This window comes from Scophthalmus maximus, chromosome 11, assembly GCF_022379125.1.
Source record: "Scophthalmus maximus strain ysfricsl-2021 chromosome 11, ASM2237912v1, whole genome shotgun sequence".
NCBI classification, from domain to species: Eukaryota; Metazoa; Chordata; class Actinopteri; order Pleuronectiformes; family Scophthalmidae; genus Scophthalmus; species Scophthalmus maximus.
This window is the reverse complement of record NC_061525.1, coordinates 20,164,926-20,175,000: the sequence shown is the minus strand read 5'-3', so window position 1 is coordinate 20,175,000 and position 10,075 is coordinate 20,164,926. Positions and strand designations below refer to the sequence as shown.

The window sequence follows — 10,075 nt, the reverse complement described above, 5'->3', positions numbered from 1 at the left end:
AATCAACGGGACCTCGGCGAGCTGTGAGGTGTTGGCGCCGATGGTCACTCCTGCGTCAGAACCGTCACTGCCGATAATATCGCTATTGACGTGGCGTGTTGACAAATTGAAGGTCGACCCTTCCCATTTAAACGAGACAGTTTAAACTGGTGATTGATCGGCCATGAGGGCAGGAATTAGTCTATTGATTTGCGGTGCACTGACCAGTTGTTGACCTGCAAGATGGTCAGTCCCGTGTCCAGCGACAGCTGCTTCTTCTGCTCCTCGGACGGGTACGGGTGCTGGGGAGGGACACGCGGAGAAAGGGTTAAAGAAAAGGAAAAATAAAAAGGGGTGCGACGTTTGTGACATGAAAATACACTTGGATCAATCTGGGGGGAAATCTTGAGGTGGAAATCTGGAAAATGATGTGTGTGAACTCTCAGCTGGAATACCAACGACCTTCCATCTGAATTCACATCTACAATTTCAACCTCAGCAACTCCTCCACACACACACACACACACACACACACACACACACACGCACACTGTATAACAAATGGAGTGAAGCCACATTTAACCTGCCTCATTTAATAGCTAATTACCGTTCTAACCACCTCATCAACGATTACTCTCCCCATTTCTATCACTTCCGCGATTATTCGACGGCGAGCACGTTCACATGATCACTTAATCCCTCCGATTTTTTTCATCTAATTTAATTGACCTCCATTATAACACTCGCTCCACCTCTCCGTCTATTCTCGTCACTGGCGCTCTTGTCTCTCACTAAATCCTCACTCTGTGTAATTATTCTCAGCAGGCTGGCTCTGATTATTGTCGAGGGTTCCGTATGAACGTGGAGACGGGGTTTTCTCACCGACAGGTGCTGGAAGAGCCACGCTCTCATGATGTTCGTGGCCACTTTGGGGAAGATGCCTCTCTTCTTGTTGTTCCTCCGGTCTCGGTCCGACTCGTCGTCCTCTCCGGTGCTGGGGGAGGCCACTCCTCCGTCCAGACCGTCGCCTGCAAGCGAGACCAGGGGGAACACTTGTATCTCAGGGCCTGTGTGTTTCTCTGTTTTGGGTCCAATTGAGGAACGCTGATATTTTTCCATCAGTGTTTGTCACATTTAGTCAATTTACGCACGGGGTTGTGTCAGATTCCTTTACAATGCCGTCAGTTACTGGATACAAATTACATGGGAATTTATGATGATCAGAAACGTAATCCATTGGATCACAAAAATAATGTTGTCTAATCTGAATACTTTTGGATTACTATTGGATTACTTCAAAATCAAACAATAAAAACATTGCACCTTATAACAAAACAATGCACTCAACCGCAAAAAAAAAATTGGAGTTCCACAAATTAATCTTTAAAACTGTTGAAACATCAAAAACATTTTCAACACAAATAAAATTCATTTAGCATATTCAGAATTTACAAAACCAACAAAAAAGCATTATCAATATTTAGAGATTTAAATAAAACATTAACAAAACTGGCTACCTGAGAGTGTATATAGGTGAGTAATATGTTTGTTTGTTTTGACAATTGTGGCCATATTTTAAAATCATCATCAAAATGTACTCAAGTAATCCTTGGGACCTTGCCTATGTAACTGTATTCTGACATTTTTCAAATGTAATCTGGTCTGATTATAGTTCCTTTTATTTGTAATCTTAGTACGTAATCCAGATGTAATCCGTTACTACCCAAACCAATGCACACATGTGAACATGAGAGAAATACTGAAAGGATTTCCAAGAAAATTGCTGGAAGGACAAGAATGATCCCATTAAACTTTGGCGTGAATCAAGACACTGCATGCTTTTTTCTTTTTTTTTTACATTTTCACAGATTTTCAAAAGACTAATTCATGGTTCTTGGTTAAATAAATAAATAAAATGAATATATTTAGGGGACTGATACGTCCAGTATGAGTGTGTGCAATTCGGTGCTGCTGAGCGTTTGTTTGAGAACGTTGGTGCAGATGTGACACACCTCTGTTTTCCTGCCTGCATCTGTGCTGCGCAGTGTTTTCTCTCACACACACACACACACACACACACACACAGTGTTTTTCTAGTTTGTGTGTTTGTACCTGCGTCGCTGCAGTTGTCTGCGGTGCTGTGTGAGGGCAGGCCACAGGTGCCTGGTGTTCCCAGAGGAGTAGAGGCACATTCATCCGGCTCCCGGAGCCACGACGCGTTCTGCAGGCCGACAAAGAGAGAGAGAGAGAGACGGAGGAGGAGGTTGGAGGTGTTGGAGTAAGAACCGGAATGTTGGGGAATTCCCAGCAGACGGTGAGGAGCGGGAGCAACAAGACACGAAACGCATCAAAACATCCGGCGGATGCCGCTGTACAGGTTCTGGCGTCCGGCGTCTCACCTGCTCCGACAGACTGGTGCAGGACCCGGTGAAGTCCTCCATGTCGGACTTGGAGCCGCCGTCGCGGTCGTCCAGGACCAGGTCCGTGGGCATTTTGCCCTTGAGACAGGTGATGTAGCGATGGCAGAAGTTGTCGCACAGGTCATGCACCTGAGGAGACAAGTTTACATTTATCAGTGAAAGCTTTTAGCGCCACGTTCAGATCAGTATCTAGTGATGTGAGCATTAAAGGAGGGATTCATGGTTTTTCCGAGTCTGTCTTAAAACAATATTTACATGTTCCTATGTATATTAGAACAGTTTTACTGTTTACTTTACTGTAACTGTTCTTCCTGTTCATGTTGGCAACTTGGAAAAACTTAACTTGACCTTAAATATCTTTCTCTGCTTGACAAAAAAAATCCCCAAATGTTCTAAACAAAATTTCCATTAAAACTTCTCAAGTCCTGGACGTCAGGCTTTCCCACAAAACACACACACACACACACACATACACACATGCACACACACACACTAAACAAGTCCATGATAAAGTGTAAGAGAAAAGTTCAAATAAAAACATGCTGCTCCTCCACCGACCTTCTCTAACTCCAGTAAATGAAAGCGAAGAACCTGTATGGCCTGGATCATCTGCGCAGAGGAGAATGCAGATTTATCATCCACACATAAAAGAAATGACAATATGATTTTATATTTGAGCGTGGCGTCAGTCCACGTGCATCATACCAAGTTGTCCAGCTCAGGATTGGAGGAGAATATGGGTTTCTCTGAACGAATCTGCAACACCAACCACAAGAGTTATTACCGAAAGTAAAAAAGAGGCTTTTCGTACATTAAGGCGTCCGCTCTCGTGATTGGCTCTCGCAAAGCTGTGACTCGCCTGCTTTGCGAAGGCAGCGATGTCGTCGTTGAAGGAGTCGGAGGAGCACACGTCGCTGTGGTTGGTCATGCCCGGGAGGTGGGAGGTGGCGGAGAAGGAGGCGGGGTCTCGGGGGGAGCAGGTGGCCAGCTCGCACTTCTCAAACACTAAGGCCAGCAGTGGAAACAGTGGGTGTCTGCACACACACACACACACACACACACACACACACACACAGACACACACACACACACACACACAGAGTTAACATACTGTACTGTACATAAACACACTAACAGTTGACAGAGAGAACACATGATACATTCACCTAAGGTGCTGCACGAAACTTTATACGAACGACTCATAAACACTGTATTTTCATATTCAGTGAACAAATATATTCCGTATGTCGATCTGCTGAAAGTTCGTGTGTAATTTCAACTGTCGACATCCCGCACACGCTCACCCATAGATCTGGTCTTTGTGGTGTTTGAGCGAGTCGGGGATGGTGGGTCCGTACTGCGGGGGAGGAAGCTGCCTGACGTCGTCTCCGTACCCCCCCACCGACATGGCCTCCGACCCCGCGTAGTGCACCAGCTCTTCATACTGAAACACAATTAGACGGGGCGACATAAAACACGAGCCACCACGTTCGACATCTGCGCCGGTCCGACATCAAATCTTGCAGTGATTTTATTAAGTCAGGGGGCTTCAGCGCCGGGGCTCTTACAGGACCAACACTCAGATCTGATCTTTACAAGAGTTATGCAAGATGCACCACGCTGCTGTTTGATGTTGCATGGTGGTCTACATACATATAGCTCACGTTATTTTCCTTCCTGAATTATCTGATTATTTTCTTGATTTTGTGATTTATCATTTGCTCTATGAAATATCAGATGATATCCATCACAGTCCCCCGAAGCCCAAATTAGCTTGTTTTGTCCAACTAACAGTTCAGGACCAAAAGATATTAAGTTTACTTTCATAAAATACATTTTTTTCAAATATTCACAAAAGGAAATCAAAGACACTGTGAAGTTTTTACTCTTACAAATGACTTCAACATTAATCAAAATTGCAAATTAATTTTCTGTTGATCCAGAAAGAGATGAATGGACTTATTGTGTCAGCTGTCGTGTGAACATGCATTACATATTTGTAGATTTTAGTGACAGCAGTGTTAACAGTAACTCAACATTTCAACCATTCCAGTAATTAAGAATTGAATAATTAATCACTGGAATCTTATCAGAGAGACATAAACTTCCAGTAATGTACAGTGATTATTCTATTCCCCAGTGTGTGTGTGTGTGTGTGTGTGTGTGTGTGTGCGTGCGTGTGTGTGTGCGCTTGGACCAATAATGCAGCTTTGTGCACTGTATAATCTGTAGTGTGTGTGTGTTAAGATTTCAGTGTCTTCATGGGCAAACGTCAGTGATTTCTAAGTTTCCACGTGTTACACACTGCTGAAAGTTCAACCACTGTCATGGTTATGAAACCCTGATGAAACGTCTGGATAACCTCATAAAAGAAAGAAAAGAAAAAAAGATAGCATGAAGCAGCTTCTCTGTGGTGCTCGTCTGTGTCTGGTGCTTGAGAAGAAAAGGAGAACGACAGTGAGCCTGTAGCTGCTCATTTCGTCTCCTCCCTCCTAAAACTCAGACGAGACAGGAGCCGTGCTGAGACGTCCCCACACTACCCGCTGTGACAGCCTCACACACACACACACACACACACACACACACACACACACACTTTAACACGGGATGGATCAGACACACATATGGCACACTCACAGACACATGAACAGATACAGAAGAGACATGAACAGATACAGAAGAGACACTTACACACACACACACACACACACACACACACACACATAGCATCATGAATATATATGTCTCTCCTAACACACACACACACACACACCTCTCTCTCTGTTTGTTATTGAGCTAATTTGTGCCTCGCCGCAGCTTCTGTCTCTGAGGCGACGTCGCTCAGGTCAGCAGAACTCACCCCTGTTCCTCTTTCTGCCGGATTACAGAGGACTTGGGACTTGGGACCCCCCGCCTCCCCCCGCCTCCCGCCACCTCCCGCCGCCTGCATCACAGACAGTCAGCACCTGCTGTAGGTGGCCCCGGCCCCGGACACCTTTCACTCCTGCGTTATTTTAACCGAGCCATAAAAGTTATGATCTGCCTACAGCCTATATTTCCGTGGACGCTGGTTCCCTGGCAACCACTAGAGGTTGTGATTTAACTCCAGACGTGTGTGACTGCAGGAGGGGGATTCCTTCAGATTTAAACAATCCTGTTCATTATTAACACTTGCTTACACCATCAGAACTCCCAGGAGCCCTCAACCACTACACTTCTTATCCAAAAGTGTCCAGGTGGAAATGATTCTTTGTTGTTATTTGTGGAGTGCAACATGTCAGTGGTGAGACAGCAACAGTGAGAACCAACGCAAAAGTGATTATTCTTTCATGTTTTGACCTGTGGGAATTCAATAAAAAATAAATTACATTATTCCTCACCATGTGCCAACACACACTGCCCTCTCTCTCTCTCTCTCTGCAGGACCCCTGGAGGTCTCTGGACCCCACTTTGGGAACCACTGTCCTAAATTAGGGCTTATCAAATTATTGTATATGCCAGAGCTCCATATGGCCACCGCGGATCACAGAAAGCACCTGCTCCGACCGAGGCCCCCCCCCCCAGCCCCGGCCCGGGACACCTCATAGTTTTTTATGGAGGGCTGGCTATTAACACAATCACCGCTATCGGATTGCGCGTCTTTCTTTGCGCACGGAGCCCGATCGGGTTTCTGTGCGTCAGGCGGATCAAAGCGCACGAGTCGAGATGACAAATTCCCCACATTTTCCCTTTTTTTCTTTCACAAAAAAAACAAGGCGGAGGATTGTCAACAGGCTTCAGGGTAAAATAACATCTTCATAACAATCTTTAAAACTGTGTTTGTCTGAAACGACGCTGGAAAATCTGCAACGGGCCGAACAGGAGCGTGTTTAGTTCACAAATCCACACGAGCTTTATGGGAAAAACATCGAGTAGATTTGTAGAACAGGATTTTAATTTTTGGCTGAAACATTAAATAGCGTAAAAAATTAAATTATAGGTCCCGCTTCGTGCCATATTTCAGACTGCAGAAATTGCAACTCCGTTGGTTAAGAATGACGAGACGTTTTAAACTTATAATAAAGGCTCTATGGTTATTCTCCAGAAAAACTATTCAGCCCCTTTTCCTATATTTTGAACCAGTTGTGCAGAAAACAAGCAAAAACTATTTCTCGGTCTTTTGTTTTCGTCAGCGTCAGCTCAGTAAAAAAAAAAATCTCAGCAAGAAATCGTTCAGATGACCAACAAGTTTTAGTTCAGTTTTTCTAAACTCTTATGTAACAAGACATTGACTTGATTCAAGGGGCGCAGAGTATTTATCGACATTTGGATAAATTATAGAAGTAAGAGTGGGTTTGTTAAAAAAATTTAAAAAAATTTCAGGCTGTGTGCAATTTTTGAATTATAATTTTTTTCACACGCAAGTGTATATAAACCAATTAAAGCACAAACCAAACTGGAGCTGGTGCAGATTGAAGTTGGAGTTCATCGTCACTCAACAGCTCAAACTTCTGCACAAAATCCGAGTCCACGAGTGTTTCCATTTCCAACAAGCACACAACACACACAAATGATTGTGTTTTTAATTTGACAATAAGGAGCTGACTGCTTATAACACAGCGTCGATAAAAGTGTGACAATAGTCTATAAGTTGAAGAGGACGACATCCAGTTAGGGTGCAATAATCCTTTTACACGATCAGAATTCCTATCATTATTGGATGTGCGTGTGTGTGTGCTGTCTCTCTCTCTTCCACTCGGGTCTCAGTCCGCCTGCAGCCCGCCTGCCCCTGCCTCTGCCCCTGCCTCTCCTCTCCACCACCACCACCACCACCTCCATGCCTCTGAATCACTGTAGCAAAAAAACTGACCTACTTACCGAGTTGAAGCGGTGCACCTCCTCTCTCCTCTGCCTCTTAATGACTACACACACTCCCTAACCCCCGTGCGCCATCATAACGCCTCGCTGACACTACACAACAATAAGTCCCTATCACTCCGAGGAGAGGATGAGCCATTAGATCCAGATCAACAGCTCCCTGTGGCGTGTTGTCTCTTTCCCCTTCTCTCTCTCCAGGTACTGCTGATATCTGCACTGCGAGTTTAATATGCATACAACCTCCATTGAACTGCAACACATGCAGGGCTGCATGGGTTTGAAAAGTTGTTGGGGTTTTTTTTTTTACACCTAGGCCTTTGCAGCATTGTAATAAACATGTTGTGTGGCATATGTATTATCTTTCCATGCTAGTTCAAAATTATGATTCATCTGTGACTTGTTTTTCCATACACATGCCAGCCCATGCCAGCACAGTCCACTAGTCTGTTTTCTGGGCCTTCTGTTTTATGTGTGTGTGTGTGTGTGTGTGTGTTTGTGTGTGGCTGCTAAACCAGGCACAGTGGAAAGAGCAAAGAGGATTCCCAGCCATATGCTCCCGTTCACGGTGGTTTTCCTAATTACCTCCTCCCATTTGCCGGTATAAAACAATATGTCTGATCTGAACCGTTCACATAAAAAACAACTCACAAATAAGTGAATAAATGAATAAAGGGAACAGCAGACGTACCCTCTTCTCCATGCGACTCGACAGCCAGTCCTACACAACCGGAGATGATGATGCTCTGCTCGGCTCTGTACCCTCCTCTCGGCCCCTGGGGTCCTGGAAAAATAAATACAAGTGCACCCACGTGTTATTTTTTTTCTTATTGTTATGAAGTTGTAAACATGATCTACATCATCAAGTACAAACGATCTGTAAACACACACACACACACACACACACACACAAGGCTGTGGATAGAAAACACTCAAGACCTGTTCCTCCTCCTGTGTAGTGTGTGTGTGTGTGTGTGTGTGTGTGTGTGTGTTAACTCGGAGCCTACATCGCGTTTTGTATTACAACACACTGATGGGACCGCGGAGTGGAGATGTTATGGACGCCTGATGCCCTGATACCCCGCTGCTGCCTGTGTATGTGTCTGTGTGCGCGCGCGCGCGCGTGCGTAATGGTAATAACACAAAACGCTAATAGCCAATAAACGCTCTAATAAAGCTCGCAGCCTATAATCTGATGCCACTGTAAGACGCTATTTCCTGGCGCTGTTCCATGTCAATGGTGTAAAAATGTCCCACCGAGACGTAGATATCCGGTCCTGTCCAGTCCGGGCCCGGCTCCGGTGGAAATAGTCCAAACCAACAGAAGAAGAAGAAGAAGAAAAAAAAAAAGCCAAAGCGAGCAGCGGCGATCTCTGCAGCGCGTCGCCTCCGACTGGTGCGTCCCCGAGACCTCGGGATGCTCGGTGCGTGTGCGCGGAGGACGGCTGCTGGTGGTGGTGGTGGTGTGGGGGGGGGGGGGAGAAGCGACCCTTATTCTTCCTCCTTCTCGGCTCCTTGTGCTCGCTGTCCGCGCGGCGCACACACGGCGACGCTGCTGGGAAATGTGACGGGCGAGCTGCGGACGAGCGACGGTTGTGGCTCTGGACTCCGGGGGAGCGGGAGGAGGAGGAGCAGTGGCGGAGGTGGTGGTTGTGGTCGTGCGGAGGTTTCAGAGGGTCAAAACGCGACGGGGTCTCTCCCCTCCCTCCCTCCCTCCCTTCCTTCTCCTCCTCTTCCTCCTTTACTCCTCCTCCGCCTTATCGCAAACAAACGCCGAAGAAGAAGAAGAAGAAAGAGAAGAAGAAGAAGAAGAAGAAGACCCCCTCGGTCGCTTTATCTCAGCTGATACCGCTCCTCCTCCTCCTCCTCCTCCCACCACCATCATCATCATCATCATCCAGCCATCCTTCCCCTCTTTATCTCCCCCATCCTCGCTGCAGCCGCGCTATTATCATCCCGGGATAACTCGGGAGAAGGACCGTGATACCCCCCCCGTCTCTCTCTCTGGGATGGAGCATGTACATTATTAATCAATAATCCAATTGAAGAAATCACAATATCAAATCTCTTAACATATGCGATTCTAAATGCAGCCCACGAGGATTAAAGACAATAAATAACGATTTTCTCTGCAGATTTTTATTTATAATAATACTAGTATTACTAGTATTAGTTACTAGTAATAATAGTAACTGGTATTATTATAACTAAAAATAAGGGGACAACTTAATGAAAACCATCAAACCAGTAACTAATTTGATGGTTTTCATCAAGTTGTCCCTCATGCCGGATCATAAATAAGTTTGAAGCGTGCTCCCATGACAAGACGTTTACCGTCTGATAAGTGTTTTATTGTCCTTGTGGACACTATGTGTTGTGGCTCGAACCTTTTGTTCCTCTCTTCTTTGTTGATTGGGGGCTGAGAAGTGAGAAATCAGAGCCATTATCGTGAGAAAGTTTCATTGGAACCAAAACAACCTTTCACCCCCCCCCCCCCCACCTTCGTTGTGTTGTAAATGTCACCTGAGTAACATAATAATTATTCGGGACGCTCCTCTTCGCCCCCCGGTCGCCGCTGCGAGGGGCCAACAGTCCGGCTGCACTTCAATCAGGGGCCGCGGCCGAGGGCCCCGCTCCACCCGGGCGGCGACAGGGGTCTTTCAACTCCGCAGGGGCGCTGGTTCCCCGCAGCAGTGATCAGAGCGGCCACGACCCCCCCGACCCCTCCGGTTAACACAGCCTTGCAGCGGCGGTGCCAATGGGCTGGAAACGGCTTGTTTTCACTTTGTTAACAGGTTGAATGAAGAAAAAAAAAAAAAGGA

At 46.0% G+C, this 10,075-nt stretch overlaps 1 protein-coding gene across 1 annotated transcript in view; it reads right to left on the bottom strand.

Moving 5' to 3' along the window:
- The window catches only part of meis3 (myeloid ecotropic viral integration site 3), an 11,312-nt gene extending 2,352 nt beyond the window's left edge, over nt 1-8,960 (bottom strand). Inside the window, exons 1-10 of the mRNA XM_035622427.2 lie at nt 8,511-8,960; nt 7,945-8,037; nt 3,704-3,843; nt 3,259-3,433; nt 3,105-3,155; nt 2,958-3,008; nt 2,379-2,528; nt 2,092-2,200; nt 862-1,007; nt 205-281 (exon numbers count right to left, since the gene is read on the bottom strand). Coding sequence (XP_035478320.1) covers nt 205-281; nt 862-1,007; nt 2,092-2,200; nt 2,379-2,528; nt 2,958-3,008; nt 3,105-3,155; nt 3,259-3,433; nt 3,704-3,843; nt 7,945-7,956 — 911 coding nt within the window. The 5' untranslated portion in view covers nt 7,957-8,037; nt 8,511-8,960. The remainder of the gene's footprint in view (nt 1-204; nt 282-861; nt 1,008-2,091; nt 2,201-2,378; nt 2,529-2,957; nt 3,009-3,104; nt 3,156-3,258; nt 3,434-3,703; nt 3,844-7,944; nt 8,038-8,510) is intronic.
- Nucleotides 8,961-10,075: the final 1,115 nt, after the last annotated feature.